Source organism: Musca domestica, unplaced genomic scaffold (genome assembly GCF_030504385.1).
Source record: "Musca domestica strain aabys unplaced genomic scaffold, Musca_domestica.polishedcontigs.V.1.1 15, whole genome shotgun sequence".
NCBI lineage: Eukaryota > Metazoa > Arthropoda > Insecta > Diptera > Muscidae > Musca > Musca domestica.
Window position 1 is genome coordinate 17,944,177 of NW_026712207.1, and position 16,761 is coordinate 17,960,937.

The following is a 16,761-nucleotide window of genomic DNA, read 5'->3' on the forward strand; positions in this document are numbered from 1 at the left end:
TGGGAGGAAGTCTAGCATTTTGAAAGACCATTATTTTATATTTACCGGAAAAATGGAGCGCAACTTTCGTGTGAAATAGTTTTGAATGCCTAACAACACCACCAAATTCCCCTGGTCAAAAAGCTAAGGCTAACATCTGGGCAGGGCTCTATAACATTATTTCAAAAATGGATCAGTTTGGGATAATTAGATTGCTTCTTCTAATAAAAAGGCTTAACCCGCATAAGAATTTGAATGTAAACCTTCTATTATAGAAAACTATTCGTAGTACACTCCGAACGCCACGCCAAACCCCATTCACTCATTCTAGATGGAAAATTGTAAATATGCTTAAAAAATGCATCCCCACTGAGAGCGATTGCAATCTCTAACAACCTCCGGTTATCGGGGTCTACACAGTGACAAAAATATATGTTTCTCCTTCAATGTTACTTACCTCACAAACGCATTGCGTCCTGCAATCCAATTTGAACGTTTCTCCATGGGCGTACGTGGTATTGGCTACATTACAGTTGGCTTTTTACCATTCCAGTCGGAAACGAGTCATGAAAGACACAAATAAGATAATAAATTAAAATGAAGCGATCCAAAAGCTATTCTCGTGTTTGCCTCTTGTCATGTCGAACAGACCTAAAGGGTTCATCCATGACTCCAGTGCATACATGTGTAGGTGTGTACGATTAGAGTAAACTTCTTCATTTCACTTTTATTTCGGTGCCAAGTTATAGCGTTTCTAATTCTTATATTGCAGGTTTGGATGGATGCAAAGATAACACATTTACTAGCATTTGCAGAGGACGTAAAGTCCTGAGCCTGATTAACGTGTAATTGAAGACTGTTTAGATGCGGGTTATTGGACCCCCATGACAATGCAACCTTTTTGGAATGGCTTCGATGATGACTTGGACGATAAAATAATTGACGGCTAGGAACCACAAAGTTTAACATATCCGTCAGTATACACCATTTGTGGGTAGTTCGTCCAAAAGAAGTAATTATTTGCGTTTTCTCGAGTTTGAAAAAGTTGGGGTGGTTCCATTGGATTGAAAGTTGTGAATGGGAAAAACAAAAAAAGTTTTTTGGGATTTTAATTTTTTTCTATTTGCTCGTCCCATTGACACCTTTTTAGCGAGCTCCGAATTCCCAACATCTGCTTAGGGTACATAGAGAGACCATTGGACCTTGAAGATAAATTCTTTGATCCAGTTTCAATAATTAGTGAACTTTTGGGTTGGCATTTAATTTGGTGGATGAAATAATTAACAGTTATCTTCGCACAGACTCCGCAAAATGCATATTGCAGTGCAAGACCCATTTAGATGGATTCAATTGTGTTCCATCATTGCATCCATCCACTGCCACGTAAATATGTTTTGTCTAAAGGTGTGAGGTGTTACATCACATGGACAGGTGCTTACCTGGACTCGCGGATATCTGAAAACAAACAAATGGAGAACCGTTGTATTCATATAACATTACACGATTAATAGCGCTACTCACTTTGGTTACTTTGAAGTCCAGCGAAAGGTTTGCAGCAACAATGGATGCAGATGCTGTGAGAATTATTCCCACGAGAGGCACCAGGGAAATAGTCATTTTCCTATGGAATAGAGCAGAGCAGAAAGAAAAACGATGTCATTATGTGTCAATTGTGATTGCCAATGGATTATTATTATTTCCTAATTGGAGTGCTCCTCCGCAGGTCAAATAATTTCCATCTACTCTTCGAGTCACTACGTTTTAGAAATAATTACACACCAAATACCTTTGTTGGCGTGGGAACAACGCTTGCCATCCCATACCATTGCATGCCATGCCATGCCATGCATTCAATCGCTTTTAATTACAAACAACAAAACAATGAGCCTTTTGAAAGCGTTCGCACTGCCACCCACCAACCTGAAATGTTGGTGTAAATAACAGCACAATTATTCCACTTGCCCCAATTGCAATTTTCAGCACCCGAACGATTTGCCATTCACCTGGCTGTTCTATTCACTCCTAGTGACAATCGTTTCCCACTGCAGCTCTCCCAATTCAAAAGGCGCCCGAGCGCCGTAGAAAAACAAGTGGTTAAACTATCATTACCGGATGTAATAGAAGATGTAAATAAGTGTATTTTCCATTTTGAATTTCTATTTAGCATTGCCTGGTGCGGCGCGATGTACGGCGTCGGGAAGGGATCCAGCGTGTTTAGTGACTGTCGCAATCATCCCAGCTGTGGCTGCAAACTGTAGCTGTTTGACAACAAAACCATCTCTGCCGAGTTGTTTCATTAAAATGCAAATGCTTCGTTGGCTGGCGTTCGCTCGGTGTCTCTGAGATGCTGTGGCGTTGTGGCGAAGGGATGCAACACGCTTTCGCCGAGTCGAAGAGACAATCTGCATTCACTTGTCAATGTTCCTTTTGCGGATGCGGATGGGGCTGTGTCTGTTGGCAGTTTGTGTTGCCACTGTTCTGGCAGCGGCTGTTGCTCATTAAAATTAATGACTTTACAAAACATTGGCGACATGTTTCGTTGCGCTTACTGGCGGAGACTTTTTTGAGCTGTAACCGCCCCCGATTTGGTGCATATTGTATGCACAAAAAAAAAAGATGAAAGTGCCTTCTATGCAAGTTCGCTGGCAAATCGATGTCGAATAAATTGTCCAACAATTTGCAACTTATTGCAATCTATGGTTTGGTTTTGTGTTAAGCCTTAAGCGCAAATCAGAATCAACGTTTGGACCGTTGGTTCACAGTTTTGTTAACGGCGAAAGGCGTGGTGAAATAATACAGCTGGCCAACATGGATGTGTCCTTAAATATAAGCATACTCTTTCATATATTTGCTTTTTGAATTTTGAACGCAGCATTTTTATACCCTCCACCATACTATGGAGGGTATATTAACTTTGTCATTCCGTTTGTAACTCCTCGAAATACTCATGTCAGACCCAACAAAGTATATATATTCTTGATGAGCGTAAAATGTCCGTCCATGTCCGTCTGTCTGCCTATTGTAATCACGCTATCTTTCGAATGAATTGAGATAGATGGCTAAAATTTTGCACACATGTTTAGTTTTCCAGTATGCAGGTTAAGTTCGTAAATGGGCCATGTAGGTCCACGTTTTCATATAACTCCCATATAACGGTACCTCCCGATATTCGATATTTTAATGATTTTAGCGACATTATTCACTGGAATTGTTTCAAATTTGGTATTTGAAGTTCGAATTGGATACTACACCCTAAGACTATGCTGATTCAGGTCTTCGTATAGGCCCCATATATCAGTACATCCCTATATTCGGTATTTTGACGATTTTAGGTACAATACGCACCGAAATTGTTTGAGGTGTGGTATTTGAAGTTCGTAATGGATGCTACAGCCTGTGACAGAAAATTGTCTATGCAGGTCCAGGTCTTCGCACAGCTCCGATATAACGGTACCTCCCTATATACGATATTTTGACGATTTTAGCAACATTATTCACCGTTTATTTCAAGTTTCGAATTTGAATATGGTAATGGCTTATGACAAACAATGCCTATGTAGGCCCACATCGTATACACCTCAATATAACGGCTATATTTGGTATTTTTAAAATTTTAACAAAATGTTTTAATGATTTTATTTTCTGAAAATTTCCAAATTCGTTCCAAATGGTGGAGGATATTCAAAGTTCGTCCCGGCCGAAATTACTACTTTTTAACTTGTTAATTTAAATCATTTTTCACTCATAATTTTGAATTCCAAATCAAGTCAATGAACTGCCATCGCACCAGCAGCTGTGTTGATGTCATGCCATACAAACCAAGGTCTATCTTTAAGACCATCTGACTCTCCGATTTGTCATAATGGATCCGAATGGTGAATTAATCGCATCAGGTCGGACAAGAAGAGTACTTTTGACATTCATTAACTTTCAAATCGCAATATTGTACTTTGGCGAAAATCTTGGTTGTCAAATGGGATTACTGGCCGACCTTATTTAGGCTATGAAAACGTAAACAAACAATTTTGACAGACTGATAGCTTTGATTTCCCAAGGATTGCCAAAATCCGCCGTTGTGAAAATTGGTTGAAACATCTTTTAAACTGTCAAAAGCTTTTTACGTTTTTGTTCAATATTTAAAATTCAAAAGCAGACGAAATGTAGAGATTTGTTTACTATCTGATTATCTGCCGCACTGTGCTTTCCATCCCAATAAGTATTTTTAGGGCTGCTTTAACGATCAGCTGTGATAAGTGGAGTACCGATTTGGAGCTGACAGACTATCGATATTCCCACTATTCAATAGTTTTGATATCAAAAAATTGACAACCATCGACACAATCGCCTGTTAATTAAGTATGTACATTTGGCACCTGTAACTACTTACAAAACAACATCTTAACACCGAGAACATATGACCGCATGTCATACGAGGTACCATCAACCAATAAAAAGTCTATTTTTACGTAAAAGGAGGCGTCCACTCAGCCACTGTTACGAACTTTAATTGTTGTGTGATGTCGTGTTTGTGCGTCGGAAAACTTTTAGTATTTTCTTAATTTTTGTTTGTTTGCTGACACTGAGATTCGACCAAGCGATATTTGGTTTTGTAGTCCGACGTGGCTACTATACGCCGTTGGTCTATCATTTTTGGGGTATAATAGTAAATAAATTATTTTGTCTTGTGACTAAGGATAGGTAATTACTTTTGGTCTACGGGGTATGTAGTTGTCATTACTAGTAATGTTGAAAGTACCACACATACGACACGTTTTGACCCATAAAAAATACAAATATATAATGACCCATTATTTAAACATAAAATAACCACTGACACGAAAGAATGATAAGGATTGACCATACATTTTATTACTTCGGTTTGACGGGAACCAAAATCGTACCAGGTACCATCGACTTTGAACAAAAAGTGCAGAACTGTGTCCATTATCTATGAGTGTCAGAGATACAATTTATGTTGTTATTATGACATTCACGTTTTACCCGAAATTTCGATGTGGTCCTGGTCACAACAACATGCAGACGCAACAGTTTCGCCTTAAACCCGGCGACGATTTCCGCGAAACATCCCCTCGCACACAATCACATTATGCGAAAGTGACTTTTATCAAAGCATTCACAAATAATCAAATTAAACTTTACTTTGGCTTAATTCAAATCTAAATGTGTTTTGTCGTCTTTGCTGGCCTCGCCGCAATAACTCAAGAAACCACTAAAGAAAACGAACGAATAACGAAGATTGACCTTTGCTAGGGATGACTCGAGTCGGGTGGTGTAATACCAACACCGCCTTCGCCGACAGCAGCAGAATTCGCTACAGCGGCACCGGCACCGGCACCGACAGCAACAGCAACAGCAGCATTGACATGGATCCAAGGAAGCAGCAGGAAACAGTAATAAAACTGTACTCACAGATGCAATAAAACTTTCTTCTCTGTCCAATCTTCTGTGTTCCGTCAGTCACTTCAGTCTGTGGCAGGAAGGGAGAGGGAGAGGGAGAGGGGAAAGAGGGATGGGTGGACGGTGGTAGAATGGCACAGTAAGCCCGCCAAAAGTTTTCCGTAGTCTTCATGAACAAATTCACTTCATGTAAAACAAGGTAAACACAACAAAGAAGATATTTGCGACTTTTGGAAGAAAGTCCTAAATTTAAATTAAGTTTTTTTGCTGTCTCTCCGTCTCCCTTTCTTTGTTTGGCTAGCAATAGAAGGGGAGGGGACAGGGATTCGAAGTAATAAATTCAATTTGGTGTCAGTGCAAAGTTTTTGGGCAAGGAGGATGAGTCAGCTTACCCAATAGAGGTTACGTGCACTACATACATGCATACATACGTACACATATGAATACACATAAGTGAGAGCACATATTCATATTCTTCTTCTAATTATTAAGCGTAAGTTATTGGTCATTACAGGACCTGTTTTCAAGATTGAAGCTCTTTGAAGTTCTCAACATTTGTTCAAACACGTTTCCTTCGCTCCACACATAAATGTGGCATGTCAAACCGATTTGTACGACAAGCTGGGCTATTATCGGCAAACACAAGTGAGTACTGAAAACGATGAGGTTTCACAAATATTGAAGCCATTTCGTTGCCCATTCGACGTCATGGCGGCCCTTCGCAGTCGAGATGTTGGCACCGATATCAAATGTAATTGTATTCTGCACACATTAGAGAACATCTACAGGCAGTCAGATATTATCATTGCTTAGAATCGTTCATTTCATTTGCCGAGCATAAAAGTAGCCCGCAACTGTTGCTACTCAAATCGCATCGCCGTCCAAGGACTAGAGAAGGCAGAAAATACAAAAACAATCTCACGTACAGCATACGAATGTAAATATGATGATGAGGACGAGGACGATGATTTAGAATTACTCCTGCCTGTACACCCCTTCTCTGGGGCGCCTTCTTCGCAGCTCGAGGAAACAGACGCATTCGTCGATTGAGGTTGGGCGGACTGGCGGGGGTGGATGGTTGTTATGTGTCAATAAATGCCACATGTTTGTTCATTTCCTTCCATTTATTTTTCATTTGGTTGCCATAGAGACTCCACGTTTGTTTCCAGTCGGTCGGTCGGTAGGACGTGTGTCCTTTTTGCTGTCATCCGTGGTGAACCCTAAAGTCTTTATTTGTTTTAGATGCCCAAAAGAAAATAAATGGAAGGATACTTTTGTGCCGATTTGATTTTTTACGACATGTTTTCGTCCTCAAACTGACGAATGGGAAACCGACGGAGAACAAATGCATCTGCTGACTTGTATCCTATCTGTGTGGTGGTGTGGTTCGTGGTAAATGGTTCAAATGACAAATCAATAAACATCAAGCTTGGCTCCCCGATCCTGAGTGTTTCTGGAAGTGGATATTTCAAGTAAAAAGCAGGGTATTCTTCTGAACCTGCGCAATTGTTAAGTACATGCATTTCACAAATGTTGACTGCTTTGGGTAAAATAAGGCCAAAGTGTTATCGCACACATTGTTGAGTAAGTATTGAAAATAGGTTTATTCTGATGTAGGTCCATCTTCGCAACTGATTGAAACAAACAATTTTTGTTATAAGATGCCTCATCGACATAATGGGTCTAGACCCTAGGTCTCTTTGTTAGAATTGCTCTTCAGGACACTTAGAGTTGCTCTAGGGGTGTCCGTTATTCCGCCCGTCTGTCTGTACCGACGTTGACAGTCGAAGGGAGTATCCAATTTGGTCCATCGTAATATTTTTACCAATTTCCTATCACATTCGGAAATGGGCAAAATTGGCCCACTCCTTGTGGTACCTCCCCCACAAAATGTCAAAATGTTACAAATCACATATCAAGCGAAGGGAGTACCTGACATTGTTCAATTGCGGCACATGGTAATATGTCTATATCAAATGTTAGATGTTAATGGTCGAATATGGACAATATCGTTGCATTAAAATTTAAAAAAACCGAGTTTTTCAAACCTCGTCCATCCCAAATTTTTTTTTATCAGCTTCAAGTGAAGAGGTGGATGTGGAATATATAGGTCCAGCCCATATCATGAGTTGAGTGTATACACCTTCCGGCAAATCCGACGGATGTATATCAACTGTTCTATCCCACCCCCGCATAGAATCGGAAAAGCAACACTACAGATATCTGTTTAGTAGTTTATGCAACCGAATTTAATGCTGAATTTTGCGTACACCTTCTCAAGATTAGGCGGTATTTTTAATTGTGCGGGTAAGCAGAAAATACTGCATTCCTATTTGCTTTATGGACATTTTCGCTTAATTTATCACTGAACAACATAACACATAAGTATGTGTTCTTATACCCCACACCACAAGGTGGTCAGGGTATTATGTTCATAGTTCCTTTTGATTATCTGCATAAAATCACATTCTGGGTCGATTTATGGATGTCAGTCCGTCCGTCCATGTATTCTTGTCCGATCCAGCTGTAATTTTGCAGAAGTCCTTTATTTGACCCAAAAATTGGAGATAATCAGTCATATACATCTTCATCCGATTTGCCGTTTTATTGTGCACCAAACGTGTAATTTTAGCCCAAATGGGAAGGTATTTGGCACTTGTGACCAAATTGAGTCTAGACACAAGTATGTCAAATTTAGTGAAAATCGGTTCAGATATAGATATAGGTCCATTATATATATTTTTTTCATACAAGCCCGATTCAGAGGCGGATATTCCTCTCATATATCAGTTCCTTTGGACTTTGAATTATAACTATAATCATAGTTGGTACGATTTAATTCTCACAAATTCCCCATAAAAACTTTTATTTGTTATATGAAGCTCTACCAAATGCGCAATGTGGTGTAGAGTATCATAAAGTCGGCCCCGCCCCGTCTTAAAGACTTGCTTTACTGTTTTTTTTTTTATTTCCATTGTTGGAATGATCGTTGTTCGAATTTTCTTCGTTCCGCTTGTCATCGTCATCCAACTGCTGGAGGTCAATAAGAAACCAATTGTTAGAGTTCACGCTTTATAAATACCATTCATTTGCAAAATGTATCCAGATTTGAAGTTTATGTTTGATGCCCATTAAAAGTGTAATATTAACTTTCTCTTAGATCTTCTCTTTTGGCGGACTCATCTGCTAGCACACGGTTTTGAGTTGACATGATTTATCAGGTGACACAGCCACTTTTTCCGTGTTGCAAACATTTTGTCGACAAACTGTATGCATCTGTGATTCCGAACGCTGTTCATCCGTCCACATTCCGTAATGGCGAACAAATTGAAAACGGTATGAATGGCTGAAACACCCTTCAATGTGTTCGTGGTTGCCGAAGACATTCATTTCAGTGATTGCCTACGGTGACATCTCCACCCTGCAGAGGGCCCATAGAAACATCCAAAGCATTTGTTCCCCCAAGGCGACATTCATACATTTGCAGATTGGGAAACATAATCTTTATTGAATTCGGGCTATAGAATTTTTTGACTGACTAATAATGACATGGATTGCTTTTATGGATGTTTGTTCGAAATATGAAATGCCCTCACACATTTATCCACACATACACACACTCACACACGTCAAAAGTTTTGATTCAGCATTTGTCCTGGTAAGCCGAAATGTCCCTGTGGCTCCACATACATAAGTTATTTCATAATGCAAAGCACACACACACAGAGACACATTCATGCACTTGTGGTTATGCCAATAGGCTTGCGGACCGGGCCTTCCAACATTGATACATAAGTGATTCGCTCGTAATTCGTAATTTGTAACAAGTGTCCATAATGCCAACTGTCGATTAGGCCATCGTGGCAGTTTATTAAATTGGTCACTGGATGTACTTCGTGTATTGATTACATACATACATGCGTACGTATAGATGAATCGAAATATACAGTTTCGTGTTGTTAAAACCGCGCAATTGAAATATGAACTATCCCACTTTGCACAGTATGTGAAGAATAAAGTGGCTGGAGCCGTTATATGGAGTCCATACCAAAACGGGATTTAACTCGAAGGCCAGTTTGGGTCAGGATAGAAACCTATAACTTTTAGCAGATGACCGCGAAACATCGAACACCAACCTAATCTTTACGGACTTTATTTTAAAAGACTAGAGAGTATTAAAGTTTGACCGGCCGAACTTAACACATCAATTGGGCTATTTTGTAAGTCATTAAATATCGTAATTAGGTGTCGTTTCCAAGCGTTGTGGTGTGGAAATCACTTGCTTCTCAACTTGCAATAAATACCAACTTGCAAATATTATAAATATAAATGTTCGAAATTGATGTGGGCCACGAAATTAATGTGGGCCACGTGTGTCGCAGGAAACAGTCAGACCAGTCGTGCAAAGTTACTCACCCTGTGTGGCCAGGAAAAGCATAAAACGTATAGAAATATCATTATTCGCTTTGGAAAATATTTCAGGCCATTTGCAGCCTTTGAAGGGGAAGATACCAGAAGAGTTGCGTTTACGCTCCCTACCTAAACACTTCATCTAAATGTCATAAAAAACAGTTTTGATTACCTCTTGGATTCTCCTACACTTAATATTCTGTTTGAAGAATACCAAACTTAAGCACATGTGAGAGGGTGTAAAGCCCAATCATTCAATATCAAGATCAAGCTATATATGCACATTAATTCCCCTTTAATTATTATTTCAAGATGGTCAACATCGTTCTCAGTACTTAAATAGCTGCACTGCATTCTATCGGGGGTTGCATGGGCGTACATATACTCCTTAGCTGAGAGCTGACACATCAAACGTCCTTTTTAACACACACCTCTTGTTGTTCAGTTTTTGCGATATTCTGCAAAACAAAAATGTTCATCTTCGATACAACGGAGACACCGATTCGTACAAGCAGCCCACAAACGATATAAAATTGAATACAACGTATCCAAGTTGTGCCGAAGGATGTAACGTGTGTGGCTGACATAAGAGTTGTAAGCCGCTGATGTCTTCTCGTTAGCGGATCAGAAGAGCGAGGAGTTGAAGTTTATGTTTATTGAAGTTTCTTTATACGCTCAGCCGTATGGGTACAGAGGCAAAATATCATTTGATACAGCAAAAACGTCCTTATCGAAATAACGGGGTTTTAAGCCTAGGTACCTTAGGACCATCCGTCTGTCTGTCTGTCAAGCTGGCTGGCTGGTTGCACGATAACTCTCGAAAGAAAGTATCCGATTTAATTAAAACCTGGTACATCGTAATATTACTTTCAAACTTGGATTCGAGTTCGGAGATGAGCATAATTGTTCCACTCCTTCGGGTACCACCCCCACAAAGGGTCAAAATTTAAATAAATTTCGCACATCACAATATTTTTGAGAGCCCAAGGTCTGGTGTGATCGGCTGATATCGGTACCTCCCCACAAAAGTGTCAAAATTTTGAATATATAAAGTCCGGGATGAACATCCGATTCTCTTCAAATTCACACATCTCAATAATATGGTTTGAGGATAATATATCAGCCACCCATGGTACCACCGCCACAAAGGATCACAATTTTTAATACTTATATCTCTCATAACTTGCGAAACAAGTCACCGATTCTATTGTAACTTGGTATATCTTAATATTTCTCTCAACTGGAGATCTGATGTGCATATGTATATGTATATATGCATATGTATATGTATATAATTTTTCTGTCCTCTCCTTCTGGTACCTCCCCCACAAAAAGTTAAGATTTTCATTTACAATAATTCACATAATATTAGAAATATATATCGGTATTACTTGAAGTGGAATACTTCGGACTTTTTATCATACTTATATCTGATACGAAATGGACAATATTGGCCAACTTCTTCGGAATCTCCCTCACGAGGGCTCAACATTTTGATTATCATAACGGATGTTGAAATATATTTAAATAAAAAGAGGAGTAGCCGAGGGCATGCATCAGGCAGCAAAACCGATTGATACTTTTTAACTCGCTTTAAGTGACAACGGGTGTAAATAAATTGGGTACGTAATGTAGGAAACTTATGACTATAACGTATTGTCACAATGAATAAAAAGATGTCGCAACACCTAGCTTTGGCAAACAAAAACGTGACACTTCAGAAACAAAACATTTCAGATAATATATAGGTCCCTGCTCCCAGGACTAACGGAATAAAGTAGGAAAACTAGCCTGGAGTTTGTGGACTTAAAAACATGAACAAGAACAAATAATAATATGCCCTTTATAACAAAACTTCTTATGTACAATAAAAAGCGGATCGAGTGTGGGGATCTCGCAATCATATAGCACTTCTTATATAAGGACTGGTGCGACAATGGAAGAACGTGTTTGTAAGTAAAAACCAGTAGCGATCGAATGAATGCAAGTCCGAGTGGATTGAATGATATCGCGCCACATTCTTCGTATACTTTTCAAGGGAGGAGTTAGTAGCCCTTCGAATATTGGTTCATAGAAAGTGAGGAGCCCCATTCAACTTTTTTCAAACCAGTGTTTATTTCGTGAAAGGTAACACCTAGCCCCTGTCTGATTTGAAAGACAATTGTAAGCCTTTCGATGAATAAGTACGTCAGAACAAAGAAGCACCATCAGCTCCGTATGTAAACAAACAAAATTGTCGCTTTTGGGGCATAGACATCCCGCACGCATACACTGAAAAGACACACATTCGCCCATCGTATTATTTTATATAAAACTCAAGTTCGAAGATGGGCCATATGGGTCCCCTCCTTCAGGTACGTCCTGTACATATTATACTTGCATCAGCTTTGAACAACAGTTATTTTCATAAAATTATCGTTCGCTAAACCCTGAGTGTGAGTGTCTGACCGACGTAGACCCGATTTCTTAGCAATTTGTTTGAGGTATTTTTTCTTGTTGTTGTGGTTTTCCTCCTCTGCTGCTGTGCTAACATAAGCTTTATGGATGAAATAATTGCGTAAAGTGCATAAAAAAGGATTCGCCAATTAGTTCTTCTTATGAAGTGAATGAATTGTTAGATTTTTTTTTTTTTTGAAATCGGAAGTTTTATCCGACCCTCACTGGGACTTTAGATATGTATGTAAATAATACGTAAGGAAAATATTCATAAATAAAATTAGAACTGAAAATACACCCAAACAGAGCGATTGGTTTCTTTTCTCATTTTTGTACTCATATTTGGTAAGGCTTGGTGTTTCTGAATCCAAGCTAAACATTTAGAACTCAAAATTGACGAAAGGATCAAAAACTAAGTGGCATGCACTCAACATCAGAGTCGATTCGTAGGACCTTTTGTCGAACTGGTTAATACAAACACATTTCGCCTGGATATTTTATTGGCAATTATAGCATCGATTTGGCACACACTTGTCATCCCTCCACAGTTGCGACAGGCAGTGGGGCCTCCTTTGGGAAAACCAACTTTACACAACTTCCATTACAAATAGACATTTGTATCTCATATTCCAGAATGCCTAGTCATTTGTATGTTTATGGTCGTTATGCTAAACTTCCCACACCGCTGCAGAGATGGGAAGAGCAGAGCAGAGAAGAGTGGACATCTTGTTTCCAATGAATGACAAATTTGAATTTAAAAAAGTCCTATTCTCGTGACTTCACTTTTACGCATTAGTCGTAATCCAATTCGGCCAATTGGTCCTGTTCCAGCTCCTGTCTCTGTTTTGCCCTGGGGACATCATTAATGCTACAACAAAACAGCCTAACTCACTGCTTGGATTGCCGCATTGTTCCATTTGTTCTTGTTCTTGTTGTTGTTGATGTTTTCCTTCTTTTTGTCAGACGTTATTTTGGGTTCTGTTTTCTTTTTGTTTTTTTTGCGGAGTGGCCTTTTCGTTTAAATACAGGCAAATTTATTTGGCCACATTTACATAAATGGCTTTGAATTCTTATGAGCTTTCCCTTTTGCCGACGTTTACTACGTGTTACTGGGTATTTGTGTTGCTTCTTTGTCCTGTCCTGTTCTGCTTGTTGTCGTCGTATAACTTTTTATTAGTGATTTATTTTATGGCCACACTCACAGTCACGTAACTGACAACACCCACACACACACATACGCACATCCAATCATGTGCCGCCAAAATGACCTAAACAAACAAAACAAAGAATCGAACAACCGGTGTCCGTTGCAAGTAAGTGGAGGACGACTTCTAGATGTTTGAACCTTCACTATTGCATGTGGAACTTGATCAGCAATGAATGAACCTTCCAGCCGGTGTCATCCGATAGTTTAGTAAGCGAATTATTCTCTACACAGGTTCAGGTGCACAGCCCCCATTGTTGGACGCCACTCCTATGCGTTGGATGGCCTCTCCATTACATCCTCCATTTTGATTCAGTTCCCTGTTTGCGTAGCTCCCACATTATCTCTTAAAAATTAACCTCAACGATGGAACACGAGGCGTTTCGTGTTCATATTTAAACCGTTATTATTTGCGTTTCATAAATACTACCGAACATGTCCGACAATCTGCCACCGAAGCAGTTTTTTTTCGTTGTATTTATTTAAATTTGTTCATTTCTATGATGAACCTGTTAGGCGATAACGTAGTACCCCACTGCTACACACAGAGCCACGCCCATTTTTATTTCTTTTCACAAAAGGACCCAAAGTCACCAAAGGAGAAACATAGCAATTTTTCAAAATTCCACTGTTGTCTTAACTATCCTAGAGCACTCCGACATCGTCTCAATGCAGCATTCGAGAATTTATTATGCGAACGCCGAGTACAACTCCCTGGGAGTACAAGAAGTAAGAGCACACACACACACATGTACACATATTTATTGGTTGCTCACATGTTAATTTATTTGACATACGCAGCGGCATTGAGATGGGTCGCACGTTCATCCTCATTGTTTTCACTCTCAGCGTATCTGTCCGCTTCTGGCTGTCCAGGAATCCTCATTGCCGTGATGATGAACAGGGTGGATTCATTCAAAACGACATAGCGGGAATGGAAAAATAAAAAGGTACTTTTCGGACTGTTGTCGTTCTTTCAAATCGCCAGTCTCCATAAGTTCTTCTGTCTAGAAGATCTATGGGAAACTCGCACACCATTTTTCTATCTATCTTCCAGTACTTTTATCCAATAGAATGAAAACTACACGCGAAATGGAGCTACTTTGGTACTTTCTTGATTGGAACACCACTGAAAATAGTACCGTCGCACTGAATATTTCCTTCCCGAGTTCGGTATGCTGACACACGAATTAAATAAATTGCTTTTCGAAATTCTGTTGATAAATTAGTTGATTTGTTTGTCTTATTTGAAACTTTTTTCAAACAAAACTTGAAATGGAATTAAATTTGTGTTCTTCCAACCACGAGTTCGCCTCGAACGGGGATGGCCTTAAAATGTGGTTTTAGTCGACCAGACCTATCTCGATTTTAATAGTAAGCATCAGCCATCAGCTAAAAAACTAAACGAAAATGCCAGATATTTGTCATGCATTTCACCCGCCATACACCATTGGGTTGATAACTTTTCCGACTGAGTCTGCAACATTTTTATCATTTTGAACTATTTCATTAGGTTGATGTAGGCAATAGATAGGCAATGCAAGCCCATTGGATGAATAGCACTCAAGACTATTCATTGGTCAACTATTCCATCCTGGACAACTGCAGAAAATTCTTGGGCCAAAAATACACCAGGATTCCCAGAAAAATATGCAATTCTGTTTAAATATGACATTATTTTTTAATTTCTGCCAAAGAAAGCAATGTTAAAATCGAAAAATTACACCTTTATTTTTTTCATCGGCAACGAACTTTGATGGTTAAAATCGTACACAGATAGGAGGCTAAAAATAAGTTGTATTTGAACAATGCCAAGGTCGATCTGGAAAAAGAGACGTCCTTTAGAAATCGACATAATTATTTATTTTGCATTCGGATGGACATACGCACGCATGTACATTTGTTTTCTTTGACATCGAATCGATGCTAAATTGCCTGCTTTCCATTTCCCACAGTATCTCTAACATTTGTCACGGTTACAACATGAATTGCCAACTTGATTCGGGCGTTTGTCTCAGTCCGAGGATTCCTGACATCTGTCACATTGGGGTTTTCGAATTCACATTAATCATACGTCGAATGTAAGGGGCTGTGTGCCGTTGGCATCATGGATGTGTTCAAACACTGATGTGTGCGTGGGTGTGTATCCGCTTGAATGCATTGATGCAAGGCATTGGCGGGGAAATTGAAATGATTCTCGACATGCCGTAAAGATGTTGTGGGACGGTCAAGGACAATGCATTTCGTTTCGTCATCCGCCGAATTTGGAAGATTTCGTTTGGCGACTCATGTGAATTGTCCACCTAGAGTCGATTGGGAAATACTGTTGACGGGACGCACTCATTGGCTCGTCTTCAACGATCGAACCTCGTACAGTTGCAGTTCCGTTTATGTACTCAACAGACCTAATCTTGTTTATGGCTGGCTGGTTGGCTGGCTGGTCCTTGTTGCTGCTCAGACTCCATTATTGGCAAGGCACGCCACTCTGGGGAGGTTTGTTTTGTCGGTTACTTGACTGCCAAGTTCATTAGGAGAATTAAGTGAACAGCAAGGCACCAGACAGCAAAACAACAGCAGCGTAACGCAGCTTTGCTCTCCACCACAATTGAACTGTGAACTTTGGCGTTAACTCGGGTGTGTGCGGGAGCGGGGTGCGGCGATGTACTTGCATTGGGGTTGTACGGGGACTCGCTATCGTCATTTGTGTTCCAACAATGAATGGCGGCGGTTATGGCTGTAGTGGTTTATGGCTTGGATGACTGACTGGCTGGGTGGCTGGCCGGGCGAATATTTTCCGTCTCTGTTGTTTAGAATTCCTCTGTTATCCGAGCATGAAGACATTACTGTGCTGTGCTATGCTACGAGCTCGGTGCGGGGCCAATGGAAATGTGGAGCAATCACATAAACAGCATATTAAAGAGCGATAAACAAAGTTACACGGATTACAGCCTCTATTATGGCATTTTAAATGAATTGCTGCTGCGCTGAATGTTTCCTCTTTCGAAAACAGTATTGTCGAAGCGCTCATCTAATATTAGCGAAATTAGTGTCAGTACAACACCGGCAACAGCATCGGTGGAGCAGCAGCTGGCCGGTCGCAGCTTCTATCCGGGTGCGTCTGGCGAGATGTGTCTGTGCTTTAATTTGCATTAAAGTCAAATATTTGGATGATTGATTACACAACTGATTTGTGGCTGAATTCCTTAGCGCTGGCTGTGGCTCCGATTTGCTCATTGCCATGTTCAGACTGTTTGTTCAAATTGACTTTTGGTAGTGTTGTTGGACAGGCATTGGATTGCGGGCAATCAGCTAAG

At 39.9% G+C, this 16,761-nt stretch overlaps 1 protein-coding gene across 7 annotated transcripts in view; it reads right to left on the bottom strand.

The window, feature by feature from the left end:
* Positions 1-16,761, bottom strand: part of LOC101892356 (uncharacterized) — a 63,972-nt gene that overhangs the window by 17,428 nt on the left and 29,783 nt on the right. For 5 of the 7 annotated variants that reach the window (XM_011297178.3, XM_020039354.2, XM_011297177.3 and 2 more), the window contains 3 exons: positions 1,501-1,600; positions 1,419-1,434; positions 437-516 (listed from right to left, as the gene is read on the bottom strand). In XM_011297178.3, coding sequence (XP_011295480.2) covers positions 437-516; positions 1,419-1,434; positions 1,501-1,596 — 192 coding nt within the window. In that variant the 5' untranslated portion in view covers positions 1,597-1,600. Of the gene's footprint in view, positions 1-436; positions 517-1,418; positions 1,435-1,500; positions 1,601-1,765; positions 1,831-4,155; positions 4,235-16,761 lie in introns of those variants that run through there. The other 2 variants (XM_005190724.4, XM_059119796.1) reach the window with 2 other exon arrangements.